Source organism: Aquarana catesbeiana, linkage group LG05, assembly GCF_042186555.1.
Source record: "Aquarana catesbeiana isolate 2022-GZ linkage group LG05, ASM4218655v1, whole genome shotgun sequence".
Taxonomy (NCBI): domain Eukaryota; kingdom Metazoa; phylum Chordata; class Amphibia; order Anura; family Ranidae; genus Aquarana; species Aquarana catesbeiana.
Window position 1 is genome coordinate 233,201,358 of NC_133328.1, and position 18,501 is coordinate 233,219,858.

General features: G+C 44.3%; 1 protein-coding gene across 1 annotated transcript in view; it reads right to left on the reverse strand.

Annotated features, from left to right (window-relative positions):
• Positions 1–1,494: 1,494 nt before the first annotated feature.
• The window catches only part of LOC141145984 (uncharacterized), a 46,039-nt gene continuing 29,032 nt past the window's right edge, over positions 1,495–18,501 (reverse strand). Inside the window, exon 4 of the mRNA XM_073632769.1 lies at positions 1,495–1,560. Coding sequence (XP_073488870.1) covers positions 1,495–1,560 — 66 coding nt within the window. The remainder of the gene's footprint in view (positions 1,561–18,501) is intronic.

Genomic DNA, 18,501 nt, shown 5'->3' on the forward strand with positions numbered 1-18,501 from the left:
TGAGCCTCATTAATACCAGGAGCATGGGTGGCATCCAGGCTTTCTATCCAAAGTGTCTCTTTTTTAAGTATTTTTTGTCCTAATCACCACCACGTGGGTTTTTGGGAATCACTGCAAGGGCAATGAAGGAGACCACTGAGGTGTCGAATTTGTGGTATAGGCCCAGATGTCTGCTTACTGAGGTGATCATTCCCCCCCTGAATAGTAAATGTGATCTTTGATACTGGAGCGAAACTGCCTAATAGTTTTTCCTACATAAAAAGCTCTGCATTTGCATGTCATCAGGTAGACTATACCCTGGGTTTCGCAGGCGGCATGAAAAGTGGTGGTGAAGATTTCCCAACTGGGCAGTGTAAAACGAGTGCCCGTGCAGATCCACGGGCAGAAAGTACACCTCCCACATCTGGTGATACAATTGGGGTGACGTTGAACTCCTGAATTGTTGAGGTAATGGCTTGACGCAAGTTTATCCCGTAGGGACCTAGATCTGCGGAAAGTAATATCCGAAGTAGGGTTAACATATTTGGCAAGAATGGGATCATCCCGCAGCAGAGACCAGTGTGCTGTCAGGATGTCACGTAATTCATCAGGATGTTGAGAGAATCTAGTGACATATCTTACAACTTGATTGGTTTTGGGGGTCTTGGTATGGTATAGCAGAGAGTTGGCGCAATGCTCTGTTATATGCTCGGCGAAGAAGGGATTTGCTATAGCCCCTTGCCCTTAGCCGATCACGGAGTGAATTAGCCTGTTGTTTGAATTCCTCAGTGAAGGTACAGTTTCTACAAAGTCTTCAATATTGTGCGTATGGAATACTGCGGATGAGACTATGTGGGTGAGCACTGTCGGCATGTAGAAGTGTGTTGCCTGCCGTGTCTTTTCTGAAGAGCGTAGAGGCCAGGCAGCCATTGCTGTCTTTAAAGATGGTAAGATCAAGAAAGGTGATTTTAGACATGTTGCTAGAAACTGTAAATTTGAGGTTGAAAGAATTGCAGTTCAACATCTCAATAAAGGTGTTCAAATTGTCTGCAGTACCGGACCAAACGATGAATATATCATCAATATAACGCAGCCAGCATATCGCTTGGCTCGTATATTATGATAAGGTATCGTCCAAGAAAATAGAACGTTCCCACCCCCCCAGGTACAGGTTGGCATAGGCGGGTGCACAAAATGTGCCCATAGCCACCCCCTGTACCTGGAGGAAGTGGGACTCTTTGAAGGTAAGCAGATTGAAGACCTGGACAATAGAGGGAGAAGTAATAACATCAGAGTAAGGGGGATATCTAAAGCTGTGACCCCCTGACCAACTCAAACCTGCCCTATCATCCATCTTTAATAGCCTCATAGAAAGACCTAAGGAATCACAAATAGAATATGACAGAGCACACATAGCTCTCAGACCCAGAGCCCCAGATGATGCTCCCCCAAGAGACATTATTTGCTGCCTCCCTAACTTCTGCCTTAAGGAAGCAAATCCTCCAAAAAGCAAGATTAAATGATCTGGTCACATTTAATGGTGAGAATGTCCAGCTCTTCCAGGATCTGTCTCCGATCACACTAAAATTGGAAGTCTTAAAAGAAAAAGGCATTACCTATAGATGGAAGTTTCCCTTCGCATTGCAGGCCACCTTTAATGGCAAACAACATGTATTGCGTGACCCTGATGACCTGACCAATTTCTGTGAAAATCTTCAGATTGCCCTGGTCGAATTGCCAGACTGGTAAGCAGAATTCTGCCTACCACCAGCCATTAATAACACACCCTCCATGCTAAATCCCCTTTCCAACTAGGAAAGCAACGTAGAAACACGAACAACAGCAACTACAAATACCCAGTTGCTAAAAACCCCAGGACAAGGGAACCAAGATAAATCTACTGGTCGCATTCCCTTATCACACAATTAATTCAAAGCTGTGTAACTTATACGAGTTTCTCAACATAATACAGTAACTATAAAGCACATGGGTGATTCACCATTACACTTCTCGCATGCTGGAAAGTTATCATTTAAGCACTTCAGCCCCAAAATAATTTACCCCCTTCCTGACCAGAGCACTTTTTGCGATTCGGCACTGCGTCGCTTTAACTGACAATTGCGCGGTCGTGCGACGTTGCACCCAAAACAAAATTGACGTCCTTTTTTTCCCACAAATATAGCTTTCTTTTGGTGGCATTTGATAGCCTCCGTGGTTTTTATTTTTTGTAAACAAAAAAAGAGCAAACTTACTAGAGGAGGACTTACTAGAGGAAGTGATGGATTGCGGTTCCTAGCTAATAGGAACACACAATCTGTCACTCCTGTCAGAACAGAACAGGGAAGTGTGTGTTTACACACACTTGTACCTGTTCTGTGTCTCCTGCTCACGATCACTCGTAGCCGGCAGTCATCGTGACCGCTGGCCACGAGCATCGGCACCCCCGCTGCGCAGCGGGCGTGCGCGCCTGCTATCCCGACCCCGCGAGCCGACGCATAGCTATGACGGCTCACGCAAGGGAACCAACCTGATGCAGTATAACTGTGGCGGCTGGTCGGGAAGTGGTTAAACGTTTGCCTACTAGATGGCACCCTTCCCTTTATAAAGTTATGGTTAACGGTTGAACAAAAAATAAACCACAGCTTCTGCCCTAACAGAGTTCAAAAAGACAATACCAGCTCTGCATTAACTTCTTTGTTTTCTTGAAATTGCTGTACTCTAACTAGTTTGAAGATCCATTGTATGCAAGGCTGAGGTACTTTTGTTCTTTAATTTCCTTAATGTTTTACTCACCATTAACATTCAACTCAGTTTGTCTTAGCTTACTCGGACCTGCAAACACAAAAGATTCCTTGCTATACACCATCTCACCAGAGGTGAAAACAACTCAATCCTGTGGGTCAACCCTTGTCCAGGTGACTCACCCGAGGACATTCCTGCAGAGGGTAAGCAAAAGACAACCACACTACTAGCCGATATTATGACTTTGCTTCCCACAATCATTATCACTCCCACAAGAGGAACATGCTGAAAATTCCTTACAAGGAGAGATAGAGATTAGAGATTAGAGATTAGAGATCGATACTCTACTTAATCCTCTTTAAATAAGGCTGTTTTGATAATTCTTTCAAAATAGACAGACAAAGAGTGTTGGTCTTCTTGGAGACTAATTGGTTAATGTCCAGCATTGCAGTTTATGCTTGTTACCTTTTTGTTCAAAACTCAATAACTAATGGTACATACACAGTTGAGCTAATTTTCAAAGATTATTAGACTAACACAACAGGGTCACAGTTATCCTAATGAATATTAAGACACATAGGAGGCCATTTACTATAGCGCCGGGAAGTACTGGGCGCTATTACATGTAAAAGAGCCAATTTTAGGCAATTAGGATTTCAACAAGTGAACATGCGAATGGAAAAGAGTGCTATTAGCGGCGAACATTCACTAGTAATATATGTAATATATGGAAATGCCAATTTTTACTAAGTTAATATTAGGGATGAGCCGAACACCCCCCTGTTCGGTTCGCACCAGAACATGCGAACAGGAAAAAAGTTTGTTCGAACACGCGAACACCGTTAAAGTCTATGGGACACGAACATGAATAATCAAAAGTGCTAATTTTAAAGGCTTATATGCAAGTTATTGTCATAAAAAGTGTCTGGGGACCTGGGTCCTGCCCCAGGGGACATGGATCAATGCAAAAAAAAGTTTTAAAAACGGCCATTTTTTCAGGAGCAGTGATTTTAATAATGCTTAAAGTGAAACAATAAAAGTGTAATATCCCTTTAAATTTCGTAGCTGGGGGTCTCTATAGTATGCCTGTAAAGGGGCGCATGTTTCCCATGTTTAGAACAGTCTGACAGCAAAATGACATTTCAAACGAAAAAAAGTCATTTAAAACTACTTGCGGCTATTGCATTGTCGGTCCGACAATACACATAAAAGTTCATTGATAAAAACGGCATGGGAATTCCCCACAGGGGAACCCCGAACCAAAATAAAAAAAAAAAAATGACGTGGGGGTCCCCCTAAATTCTATACCAGGCCCTTTAGGTCTGGTATGGATATTAAGGGGAACCCGGCCAAAATTAAAAAAAAAAATTACATGGGGGTCCCCCTAAATTCCATACCAGACCCTTCAGGTCTGGTATGGATTTTAAGGGGAACCCCGCTCCAAAATAAAAAAAAAACGGCGTGGGGTCCCCCCAAAAATCCATACCAGACCCTTATCCGAGCACACAACCTGGCAGGCCGCAGGAAAAGAGGGGGGGACGAGAGAGCACCCCCCCCTCCTGAACCGTACCAGGCCACATGCCCTCAACATTGGGAGGGTGCTTTGGGGTAGCCACCAAAACACCTTGTCTCTATGTTGATGAGGACAAGGGCCAAATCCCCACAACCCTGGCCGGTGGTTGTGGGGGTCTGCGGGCGGGGGGCTTATCGGAATATGGAAGCTCCCTTTAACAAGGGGACCCCCAGATCCTGGACCCCCATGTGAAATGGTAAGAGGGTACAAAAGTACCCCTACCATTTCACTAAAAAACTGTCAAAGATGTTAAAAATGACAAGAGACAGTTTTTGACAATTCCTTTATTTAAATGCTTCTTCTTTCTTCTATCTTCCTTCATCTTCTTCTTCATCTTCTTCTGGTTCTTCTGGCTCTTCTGGTTCTTCCTCCGGCGTTATCGTCCAGCATCTCCTCCGCGTCATCTTCTATCTTCTTCTCCTCGGGCTGCTCCGCACCCATGGCATGGGGGGAGGCTCCCGCTCTTCTCTTCATCTTCTTCTCTTCTTCATCTTCTTCTTCATCTTCTTCTCCTCTTCATTTTCTTCTCCGGGCCACTCCACACCCATGCTGGCATGGAGGGAGGCTCACGCTGTGTGACGCATCTCCTCTTCTGACGGTTCTTAAATAATGGGGGGCAGGGCCACCCGGTGACCCCGCCCCCCTCTGACGCATGGTGACTTGACGGGACTTCCCTGTGACGTCATGGGGAATGCCACAGGGAAGTCCCGTCATGTCCCGTGCCCCTGTTATTTAAGAATCGTCAGAAGAGGAGACGCGTCACACAGTGGGAGCCTCCCTCCATGCCAGCATGGATGCGGAGCGGCCCGGAGAAGAAGATGAAGAAGAGAAGAAGATGAAGATGAAGAGGAGAAGAAGATGAAGAGAAGAGTGGGAGCCTCCCCCCATGCCATGGGTGCAGAGCGGCCCGAGGAGAAGAAGATAGAAGATGCCGCAGAGGAGATGCTGGACGAGAACGCCGGAGGAAGAACCAGAAGAGCCAGAAGAACCAGAAGAAGAAGAAGAAGATGAAGGAAGATAGAAGAAAGAAGAAAGAGGAAGCATTTAAATAAAGGAATTGTCAAAAACTGTCTCTTGTCATTTTTAACATTTTTGACAGTTTTTTTGTGAAATGGTAGGGGTACTTTTGTACCCCCTTATCATTTCACACAGGGGGGGCGGGATCTGGGGGTCCCCTTGTTAAAGGGAGCTTCCAGATTCCGATAAGCCCCTCGCCCGCAGACCCCCACAACCCTGGCTGGTGGTTGTGGGGACAAGGTGTATTGGGGGGCTACCCCAAAGCACCCTCTCAATGTTGAGGGCATGTGGCCTGGTATGGTTCAGGAGGGGGGGCGCTCTCTCGCCCCCCCTCATTTCCTGTGGCCTGCCAGGTTGCGTGCTCGGATAAGGGTCTGGTATGGATTTTTGGGGGGACCCCACGCCATTTTTTTTTTTTATTTTGGCACTGGGTTCCCCTTAAAATCCATACCAGACCTGAAGGGTCTGGTATGGAATTTAGGGGGACCCCACGTCATTTTTTTTTTAAATTTTGGCCGGGGTTCCCCTTAATATCCATACCAGACCTGAAGGGCCTGGTATGGAATTTAGGGGGACCCCCACATCATTTTTTTTTAAATTTTAGTTCGGGGTTCCCCTATGGGGAATTCCCATGCCGTTTTTATCAATGAACTTTTATGTGTATTGTCGGACCGGCAATGCAATAGCCGCGAGTAGTTTTAAATGACTTTTTTCCTTTGAAATGTCATTTTGCTGTCAGACTGTTCTAAACACGGGAAACATGCGCCCCTTTACAGACATACTATAGACACCCCCCAGCTACGAAATTTAAAGGGATATTACACTTTTATTGTTTGACTTTAAGCATTATTAAAATCACTGCTCCTGGAAAAACGGCCGTTTTTAAAACTTTTTTTGCATTGATCCATGTCCCCTGGGGCAGGACCCAGGTCCCCAAACACTTTTTTATGACAATAACGTGCATATAAGCCTTTAAAATTAGCACTTTTGATTTCTCCCATAGACTTTTAAAGGGTGTTGCGCGGCATTCGAATTTGCCGCGAACACCCCAAATTGTTCGCTGTTCGGCGAACTTGCGAACAGCCAATGTTCGAGTAGAACATGAGTTTGACTCAAATTCAAAGCTCATCCCTAGTTATTATATAGCACTGCACTGCAACCATGATTCATGTATGTGAAAGAAACATTTTTATGTGAGATTTGCTGTACCTTGTGTGCATCTATTGATGGATATTGCAATTAGTATTCCTAGTTTTTTCCTTCTTTTGCTAACAAATGCAGTTATGAATGATTATTACAGACTAATATCTGCTATTCTGTAAAGTTACAAGTATTAAACATTTAGGTTGAATAAATGTAGAAACTGCTGCGCCAACTCCAAAGGAAAAAGCAGCCGACACCACAAGCAGGCTAATTGTAAATATAAGTGAAACAACAATGTGTGGCGCTCATAAAATGTGCTGAAAATCTACATTGATAAATGCAGAGTCACAATAGGTGATGGTGACACATTAAGTGACCAGAAAGAGAAAATATAAGGTGTGTGACCACCAAGATATTGTGGTTGGTGGGTCAAAGATGGTGTAATGCTATACTGGTGACCATAAAGGTGAAGGTAATACTGGGTGTGACCTCAAGAATGAAATTCACATAGGTGAGTAGGTCATAATAAATGTGACCTCAAGGATAAAGAACAAATAAGGAAAAAATAAGAAAAAAATATAAACGAACCCCAAAAATTAAAAGCAGCCAAGTAAAGTGGGGAGTATAGCAATACCATAAGGATAAACTAATGTAGATATGGTTAACCTGAAATTAACAATACTGCATGTCTATCAAATCCATCTGATGGAATGTAAAAAAACATGATATATAGATATAACATAGCAAGTCTATAGTCCATATGTAGAATGTAAGCTCATAAAGGTGCCAATATAACACTGTTGGTATTCCAAATCTTCATGAGTATTTCTACAAGAATGATAGGGACATCTCAGCATGCCGGATAGTATCTTCTCCAAACATAACTTCAAACACATAGAAATATAGTGCCCTTACCAGAGGTGGTGGACTCACAGGCCGTCGGCGGTGAGTCAAAAAGGCTTGTACCGTCAAACGGTGGGGTAGATCTGGTTCCGATCAGATAGGTAGACTTGGTAGGGGAGAAAAGCCTGAAAGGCTAATGTATCCCTGAAGGAGCTGAATTGGGCCTGGGCATCCTGTTGGACCCTGTTCTTTATCCAGGTACCGACTACGATCGTCTGCTAGGTTCCACTCGATCTCCAGCAATCTTCATGGTATGGCAAGGAAACAAGAAAAAAACCTCCACATGGTGTAAATCTGTTGCAAAAAATTGAAAATTTATTGGTATAAAAAGTGCAATTGATTATATCCAACAAATGATAAAATGAGTGGTAAAAAGTAGGTTCAATTGAACTGGACAGCGCAGTAAATGGTGGCTATGGTAGCAAAACAAACCCGACACAGAAGTCCTAGAGGACGAATATATATATACACATACATACATACATACACACACACAGGGCTTTTTTTCAGCGGGAACGCGGCGGAACACAGTTTCGGCACCTCCAGCACTGAATGTACTATGTGTATTGGCAAGGGGTGCTGGGGTGGGCTGGAGGGTCTATTAATGCTGGCTGCTGGGCGATCTATTGTTGCTGGAGCGGATCTATTTTTTGAGTGACTCAGAAGGGGGGGGAGTTCCTGCACCTATTCGCAATCCGGTGATCGCATCCTTCTCGTGGCCTGACATGCAGACAAGTGAGGGGGAAGATGGCCCCACCCGTCTCCATATCATTGCAGGGCGGAAGCAATGTCAAAACGTCACTTCCACCCATAGCTCTTAAAGGGACATTTTTTTTCATTTTTTTAAATAACATTTTTTTTTTAAATTGCATTTTAATGTAAATATGAGATTTGAGGTCTTTTTGAACCCAGATCTTATATTTAAGAGGTCCTGTCATGCTTTTTTCTATTACAAAGGATGTTTACATTCCTTGTAATAGGAATAAAAGTGACACATTTAAAAAAAAAAAGTGTAAAAATGTAAAAAAAAAGGTAAAATAAATAAGAAAAAAAATGTAAACGTGCCCCATCCCGACGAGCTCGCTGCAGAAGTGAACGCATACGTGAGTAGCGCCCGCATATAAAAACAGTGTTCAAGCCACACGTGTGAGGTATTGCCGTGATCAGAAGAGCGAGAGCAATAATTCTAGCCCTAGACCTCCGCTCTAACTTAAAACATGCAACCTGTGTAATATTTTAAACTTCACCTATAGAGATTTTTAAGGGTAAAAATTTGTCGCCATTCCACGAGCGGGCGCAATTATGAAGAGTCACATGTTGGGTATCAATTTACTCAGCGTAAAATTATCTTTCACAATATTAAAAAAATTGTCTAACTTTACTGTTGTCTTATTTTTTTAATTCAAAAAAGTGTATTTTTTCCAAAAAAAGTGCACTTGTAAGACCGCTGCGCAAATATGGTGTGACAGGAAGTATTGCAATGATCACCATTTTATTCTCTAGGGTGTTAGAAAAAAAAATGTATATTGTTTGGGGGTTCTAAGTAATTTTTGAGCAAAAAAAACCCCTGTTTTTAACTTGTAAACAACAAATCTCAGAAAGAGGCTCGGTCCTTAAGTGGTTAATATAATAAAATCAGGCAAACTAAAGTGCATTGGCTAATTGGCATTCGCCTATTTTCAGCATATGCTGCTTTGGCTAATAGTCATTTGCCTTATTTTTCACCAATGCAATCTTTTAGTATCCCTCTGTGGCATTTGAACCCTTAAATCCTTCAAGGCCTGAGTTTTTCAAGGTAGAAGCGCTGAACACTAGCCCATTGGACTTACAGTAGCATAATCATGCATAGAAAATATATTTACTAGTGTTTTATGTTTCTTCTCCCCGAGCCACCTCTCCTGCATCCGCCGTCTTCTCCCGCTGCTGTGCTCTTCCGTGCAGCTGGTTACCCACTAATAAAAAAAGCTGCTCTTCTTCTGTGGCAGTCTTCTGTGGCCATCCAATGAGCCAGCCCCATGGCTATGTAAGAGACACCACACAGCGGGTGACAACACAGCGGAGGAAGACCGCCACAGAAGAAGACCGCCACAGAAGAAGAGCTGCTTTTTTTTATATTAGCGGGCAACCAGCGGTGCAGAAGAACATAGCAGATTTGAGAAGATGGTGGCGGCAGGAGAGACGGCTCGGGGAGAAGACAACTTGGGGAGAAGAAAGCAGTGGGAGAGACAGCGGCAGGAGAAGGCGGCTCAGGGAAGATGGCTCGGGGCTATTTTACAAAAAAAGGACTTGTCAAAAACCAGCTTTTTTTTAACATTTCACTGCTTTTTTCATGAACGGGTAAGGGTACGATGTACTCCATACCCATTCACATGATGGGCCGGGGGCTTCCAGATTCTGATAAGCCCCCCACCCACAGACCCAGACAACCACCAACCAGGGTTGTTGGGAAGAGGCCCTTGTCCCATGGAGACAAGGTGCTTTGGGGGGGACCCCAAAGAAGCCTCCCCTCATTGAGGGCATGTGGCCTGGTATGGTTCAGGAGGGGGGTGCTCGCTCACCCCACCATCCTGACTTCCAGGCTGCATGCTTGGATAAGGGTCTGGTATGGATTTTGGGGGGCCTCACGTCTTTTTTTAAATTTTGGTGTGGGGTTTCCCTTAAAGTCCATACCAGACCCAAAGGGCCTGGTATGTACTGGGGGGACCCTACAACATTTTTTCCCTGATTTTTGGAATTCCCCACCATAATATTATTGAATAATTACATACCATTGCATGCATTTGAAGAGTTAAAATTATGGAATAAACCAAACTGATATGCATTAGCTAATTAAGCTGCTGAGTACAATGCACGTTTTCAGGAGGTGATACCGTTGGTGGGATTAAAACTCATGGCTTGCACCTTTGAAGGTAGCAGGGCATACCACTATGCTAATGTTTGATTCTATACAATAATGTTGAGGTCTATGGATGCAGGAGTCGCAGGGAAAGTCGCGCAATTTTGCTGCGATTTCCCCATGATTTTGCGGTGGCAACTTTTCTGCGTTTTCAGGGAATGCCTGTATAAACTTGAGGTCTATGGTCCTTAATTCGTATCAAAGTTTGACCAAAGTAGTACAGGGACTACTTTGAAGTCGATGTGACTTGATGTTGCACAGATATGAATGGTACTCAATGAAAATCATGCGGTATGAACTTGTCTTGCAACTTTGATGTCCAAAGTCACAGGAAAAGTTGCATAAGTGTAAAAAGGGCCTCAGCCCGACTTTGTGAGCAATTTTAGAGACATCAGTGCACTTTCATGCACAGATGTCTAGTGCATAGGTCCCAACTGTCCCTGATTTGGAACAAAGTCCCTCTTTCCTCCTCATTTGTCCCTCATTTTGTTCTGATCTATATAGTTGTATATAAAATGCACTTTTTATCTTTCAAAAAGGGTTTCCCAGTGCTAAACCTTTCATCTACTTTCTAAATTGCTTTGTTTGTAAATTTCTAAAGCCAAGCTAAAGGAATATTATTGGTAAAAGCACTTTTTTTTTTAATAATTCTCCTTTAAGGAGGCGTGTTAGGGGGTGTGTCCTATGCCTACATACTTTTGCTAATAGGTGTCCCTCATTCCCATCTCAAAAAGTTGGGAGGTAAGCAATCACCCCCTGAAGTCACCCAAAGTAGTGCAGGAACTACTTTTGGGAATCGGTGCAGCATCACACCAATTCGGACAGTTTTGTTGCCGTCAACTGGCGCCGATTAGGCCTGCAATATAACATGTCAATTCATAGCTATGTGAACATGGGTGAAGTTGCATACAAATGAATGGAAATCATGGGGGGGCAAATTTTCATGCAACTCTGAGGACCAAAGCTGCATGAAAAGTCACCCAAATGTGAAAGTAACCTAATGAGATTAATTGATAACACCATTTGAATTTGTGCAACCTTAAAATTGCACAGCTTTGCCATGACTTGAAGCAACGCCTGTGTAATCTTGTGGTGTATGGACCTCAAATCACATCAAAGTCAAACCAAGATAGTGCAGGGACGAATTTGCCCCACTTTAAGGTTGCACAAGTGAGAACAGGGCCAAATTCAAAGGTGTTATCCATGAATCTCATTCACACTGCTGCGACTTGAAAGACACACTATTTTGCTGCCACTTTGCCGCTGCAACTTGTGGAAATGCCCGTGTAATATATATACCTATATACCTCAAGTGGCATGAAAGTCACACCAAAAGTAGTACACAGACTACTTTAAAGTTGCTGCGACTTGAAGTAGCACAGATATGAATGGTTATCATTGAGAATAATGGGGTACAACTTGTCATACAAGACAGAAGTCCAAAATTATATTAGTAAAAGGAGCTCTCATGTATATTTTCATAGTCCTGTCATGGTTTGGATACATAAACATTGTTTTAATTCATAAAATACTCATAAAATTAGTCAAGGAGATCCCAGACCAGAGGAGCGCCCCCCCAAGGAAAGGTTGATTGAAATATGCTTACAGGTGGGAGGTAGGGGATTAATACGCAAACTCTCATATACTGAGCAGGAACCTGGGCAATGGTGTCTGCTTAACTCAACCCCAGCCGACAATGGTGAATTGATGGTTTGAAATCTGGATCTCAAAAGTCTTTGATCAAAGAAAGTCCATGTCAAACAAGCCCAATTGTTTCAAGAACAAGGGTACCTCCTCAATAGAGTTGATTTACCTGGCACCAGACAATGGCAGGGACACCCGGTTAATTACACACCAGAACGGCACCAGTTGCAAGTTTTAAACAGAACTACAAAATATATATGCTAAATATACCATACTGGCTACAGACGAAAATCAGTATATATCAGAAATCATCCATATATTGTCAAAGAACTTGGCACCAGTATTTTATGGTTGAAAGGCTGTGGTTGTTTTATCCGATGAATACCTATCTCAAGATAATTGTTTAGGTCTAAATTTCTTATAGCCAGCAAAGTACACAAGATGGGGGACAGCCCATATTTGGAACCAACCAATCATGGGATGGTAAACTTAAGGTGGGAAGGCACCAATTCGACGATTGGACTGCACCCAATAAAAAGAGAAACACATATGATTAACCACTTTAATACCAGGCACTTATGCACCTTCCCGCCCAGACCAATTTTCAGCTTTCAGCGCTCTCACACTTTGAATGACAATTACGCAGTCATGCTACACTGTATCCAAACAAAATTTTTATCATTTTCTTCTCACAAATAGAGCTTTCTTTTGGTGGTATTTAATCACTTTTAATCATTTTTTATTTTTTGCATATAAGCAAAAAAACAGCGAAAATTTTGAAAAAAAAAAAAACACACTTTTTTTAGTTTCTATTGTAAAATTTTGCAAATAAGTAATTTTTCTTCATAAATTTGTGGCAAAATTTATACTGCTACATATCTTTGGTAAAAATAACCCAAATTAGTGTATATTATTTGGTCTTTGTGAAAGTTATAAAGTATACAAACTATGGTGCCAATCACTGAAAATTGATCACATCTGATCACACCTGATGTACTGAAGGCCTATCTCATTTCTTGAGACACTAACAAGCCAGGAAAGTACAAGTACCCCCCAAACGACCCCCTTTTGGAAAGTAGACAGTCCTAAGTATTTACTAAGAGGCATGGTGAGTTTTTTGAAGTTGTAATTTTTTCCCACAATTCTTGGGAAAATTAAGATTTTTTTTTTTTAACACAAACTGGTCATATTAACAGGTTATTTCTCTCACACAGCATATGCATAATTGCAACTACACCCCAAAATAGATTCTGCTACTCCTCCCGAGTATGGCGATACCACATGTGTGAGACTTTTACACAGCCTGGCCACATACAGAGGCCCAACATTGAAGTAGCACCTTCGGGCGTTCTACAAGCATAAATTGCACATATCGTTTCTCAACCACCTATTACACTTTTGAAGGCCCTGGAGCACCAGGACAATGGAATTTTCCACAAAATGACCCCATTTTGGAAAGCACACACCCCAACATATAATCTATGAGGCATAATGAGTCTTTTGAACAGTTAATTTTTTTACACAAAGTTGTCCATTTATAAGATATTTCTAACAAATAGCATGTACATAGCAAAAATGACACCACAAAATGCACTCTGCTACTCCTCCTGACTATGACAATACCACATGTGGGAGACTTTTACACAGCCTGGCCACATACAGAGGCCCAACATCCAAGTAGCACCTCCAGGCATTCTAGCAGCATTAATTACACATATCATTTTCTGACTACCGATCACATTTTTGAAGGCTCTTCATATTGCTAACACATAGCAGGTACATACCAAATAACAAAAGATTACCTGTGGTTTTAGAAGTGCAGTGGTCCACAGAGGAGAGCATTGGTCCAGGCAGTAGGCAGGAATGAGGTCAGCAAAGGAAAAAGCAATCATCCAGGCAGCAGGCAGGAATACTGTCCATAGTTCCTACAGGCAGAGATACTGTCAGCACAGCCAGAGCACAGCCAAAGCACAGGTCCAGGTAGCAGGCAGGTGTGTCCTGGCAGAAATACTGTCCAAAGTCAGTAGAGGCAGCAGGCAGATATATGTATTGGTCCAAGCAGCAGGAAGAAACATGGGCCATAATGTCATGGGTCATTACAGGCAGCAATATGGTCAACACAGCCAAAGTATTGGTCCAGGCAGCAGGAAGGCCATCAAGCTTAGGGCCAGGGGGACAGGGGTAGAGGCTTCTCCCACCCAAATAGCTTTGAAGCCTCCGGGCAACCAGACCCTGTTCTGGGAGCACAGAAAACGAAAAACTGTTTTTCTCTACTCAGAACGCTATTCTGAAGCCACTCACATATGTGAGACCCCTGTGTACTGAAGTAGATGGCCAAAAGATCAGTTCAAGTGGCAGGCAAAAACCTGGTAGATTAACAGGCCAAGGTCGGTGCACGTGGAAGTCAGAAACATGGTTTAAATCGGCAGGCAGGGGCATCGTCTGTAAACAGGCTGAGTTTGGTGCATGTGGAAGTCAGAAACGTGGTTTAAATCGGCAAGCAAAGACATCGTTGGTAAACAGGCCAGTGTCAGTTAATTAACATGGTAACAGGCAAATGGGGAAATGGCAGTCTGTTAATAATAAGGGGAACTAATATTGGATGGATGTATGATAATTTTTGAAGCAATCTCTGATGCACAGGCCAGGCTGGGAGGGACATTGGGGACAATAATAGTCGGTATCTCTTCTTACTCCTCCTCTGCTGCATACACGGCATTTCTTTTGGCGTCTTCTTCCAGATTCTGTGGGGGGAATGTGATAGGGAAAGTGTTGCTTGTGAAGTCGACTCACGCTATCAGAAAGAATGCTTCCTGGGGCAGGACCTTGTTGGTAAATGAGGGCAGTGATGATATCTTCAATATACTTGAGGTAGGTGATTTGTTGGTTTTGAGTTGCTTTTTGGTAGCAGACAAACAAATTAAAAAGGGTCATGTGAAACAGGTGAAATGCAACTTTCTTATACCAATAACGGGACTTTCTGGTTGATAAATAGGGCTGTAGCATCTGATCGTTTAAATCCACCCCCCATGTACATATTGTAATCGTGGACACATTCGGGCTATACAATGGGGCCGCGTCTTCCTTGGATCTCCACCACGGTGTCATTGTGGATGGTAGAGAGGATGTGGACATCTTTCTCATTCCTCCACTTCATGGCCAACACCTCCTCGTTCCTCGTGAATGCCAATTCTCCATTTTGAAATTTTTTTGTCTACAGATTTTGTGGGAATCCCTTCCGTTTTTTTTTTTAAAGTACAGCAGGCCAGGGTTTTTTTACTATAAAGGTGATGAAAAAAGGGCAGGCTGGTATAATAGTTGTTGACATATAATTGGTTTTCTTTGTCGAACAGGGGGTATGCCAGCTTCCAGTCAATTTTCCCACTGGTTCCAATATATGTGGGGCAATCATGGGGCTGGAGCTGGGAGTCTTTGCCTTCGTAGATCCAGAATGTGAAGACATATCCAGTGGCTCGATCACATAATTTATTTAATTTAAGCCCATACCTGGCTCTCTTGCTTGGTATATACTGCTTGAAGTGCAGTTGGACAGTGAAATGTATGAGGGACTCGTCCACACAAATTTTTTGGTCTGGGATAAAAAGTCTCTAAATCGCTGGGAAAAGGAATTGATTAGGGGGTGTATCTTGTACAATTTGTCATGGTTGGGATGATCTCGTTGAGGGCACTGTGAATTGTCATTGAAGTGGAGAAAACACATAATTATGTCATATCTTGTCCTGGACACAACAGCGGAGTATATGGGCATATGGTGGATGGCGTTGGTGGACCAATATGCATGGACTTCATTCTTTTTTGTAAGCCCCATATTAAACCTAAGGCCTAAAAACTATTTAAATTCATCCAGTGTTAGGCGTCACCACTGGAACATGCGGGCATAGGAAGAATTGGGGTTGGCAGCAATAAATTGGGATGCATACAGGTTAGTTTTATCCACCATATTCTGCAGCAAATCTTGTGGGAAAAATAAAGAAAAATAATCAAATTGAAAAAATTTTGCAGTGTCGGGCTGCACACCTGGCTGTGCAGTGAAAGGGGGGATGATAGTGGATCCTGAGTTGGCAGGCAACCATAAGGGGTTTGCCAGGGCATTGGGAAGGTAGGACTGGGGCTGGGTTCTTCGGTTTGGGCGTGTGATTCCAGTACTTGTACTGGGCTCCTCTTCCTGGGGTCTGGCGCTGCCGGTGGTGGGCAGATCTCCTGATCTTGGTCCTGATCTCGGTCCTGATCTCATTTTTTGGGAGGGACGGTTTTCTCCGAGGACTCTGACTCTGATCCACTATCCTTCACTGGCTCGTATTCCAAACCAGAATCGGTTGATGGGAGCTCCCCGCTGCTCTCATCATCCAACATGGTAAGAAGGGCATATGCCTCCTAAGGTGTGTAAACCCTTTGTGACATTATGGTAGTGCTTTTTGGCGGGCCTATGTAATGGTACTGCTGGTGGTAGTGGTGGTACCGATGTATTAGTGGCGGGCCTGTGTGGTGGTACCGATGGCGGTACAGGTGGTGGTGGTATCAATGGCGGTACAGGTGGTAGTGGTGGTACCAACGTATTAGTGGCGGGCCTGTGTGGTGGTACCGATGGCGGTACAGGTGGCGGTATGGGTGGTGGTGGTGGTACCGATTGCAGTACAGGTGGCGGTACGGGTGGTGGTGGTACAGGTGGTGGTGGTGGCGGTACAGGTGGTGGTGGTGGTGGCGATCCTGGTAGCAGGCCTGTGTGCCGGGCCTGTGTGGTGGTATAGATGGTCAGCCTGATGGCGGTACCAATGGCAGTACCGATGGCAGTACTGGTAGCCTGTGTGGTGGTACCAATGGTGGTACTGATGGTGGTGGGCCTGTGACAAATGATTGACAGATGGGTTGATTGATTGACAGATGGGATGATTTTTGGCTGATTGACAGATGGGCTGATTGACAGATGGGCTGATTGATGGGCTGGGCTGTGTGACAGGTCCTCTTTATTGCGGGGTCATCTTGTGCACAGTATACAGACAGAACACGACACTGATATCTCTACACACTACTTACTGATCTTTTCTCTCTCTCCTCACACGATTGGTGTGAGGAGAGAGCATAGATCAGATAGTAACTGCTCCTGTGTTTACATTTGTGACCGTCTGTGATTGGACGCAGCTGGTCACGTGGTAAACAGCCAATTTCATTGGCTGTCTACCCTGATTGGGGAAGCGCTGTATCCAAGGGACACCCGCCTTCCTTGATCCCTGCCCTGCACTCCTCCGGTGGCACGCACGGATCGTGCTACCGAGTTTATTGTGACATGTGATTGGCTGTGTCTTTGACACAGCCGATCACGTGGTAAACAGCCAAATTCATTGGCTGTTTACCGTGATCGGGGAAACGCTGTGTCCGAGGGACACATGCCGTCCCCGATCGCCGTGCTGCGTGCCCCTGCTCGCGCGCTAGGGGGTTATCCTGCTGGACGTCATATGATGCCCAGTCAGGATAACACAACCACTGCCCAGCCATCAGTCTGCTATAGGCCGGGCGGGAAGTGGTTAAAGGGAGAGAGGACCACAGACCCACATGCCGGATACACTCCCTAGAAGAACAAGAAGCCTGCTGATAATTGACCACTCCCCATCCCGCTGGACTTTGCTACTGGAACTAATCGAATGTACTTGTAATTTGTTGGATATCTTCCCTTTTTAAACTCTGGTAAGATACAGACCATACAAATATTAATAACCTTTTCCTCTCAAAATTGTAGCAGACTGATGGCTGGGCAGTGGTTGTGTTATCCTGACTGGGCATCATATGACGTCCAGCAGGATAACCCCCTAGCGCGCGAGCAGGGGCACGCAGCACGGCGATCGGGGACGGCATGTGTCCCTCGGACACAGCGTTTCCCCGATCACGGTAAACAGCCAATGAATTTGGCTGTTTACCACGTGATCGGCTGTGTCAAAGACACAGCCAATCACATGTCACAATAAACTCGGTAGCACGATCCGTGCGTGCCACCGGAGGAGTGCAGGGCAGGGATCAAGGAAGGCGGGTGTCCCTTGGATACAGCGCTTCCCCAATCAGGGTAGACAGCCAATGAAATTGGCTGTTTACCACGTGACCAGCTGCGTCCAATCACAGACGGTCACAAATGTAAACACAGGAGCAGTTACTATCTGATCTATGCTCTCTCCTCACACCAATCGTGTGAGGAGAGAGAGAAAAGATCAGTAAGTAGTGTGTAGAGATATCAGTGTCGTGTTCTGTCTGTATACTGTGCACAAGATGACCCCGCAATAAAGAGGACCTGTCACACAGCCCAGCCCATCAATCAGCCCATCTGTCAATCAGCCCATCTGTCAATCAGCCAAAAATCATCCCATCTGTCAATCAATCAACCCATCTGTCAATCATTTGTCACAGGCCCACCACCATCAGTACCACCATTGGTACCACCACACAGGCTACCAGTACTGCCATCGGTACTGCCATTGGTACCGCCATCAGGCTGACCATCTATACCACCACACAGGCCCGGCACACAGGCCTGCTACCAGGATCGCCACCACCACCACCACCTGTACCGCCACCACCACCACCTGTACCACCACCA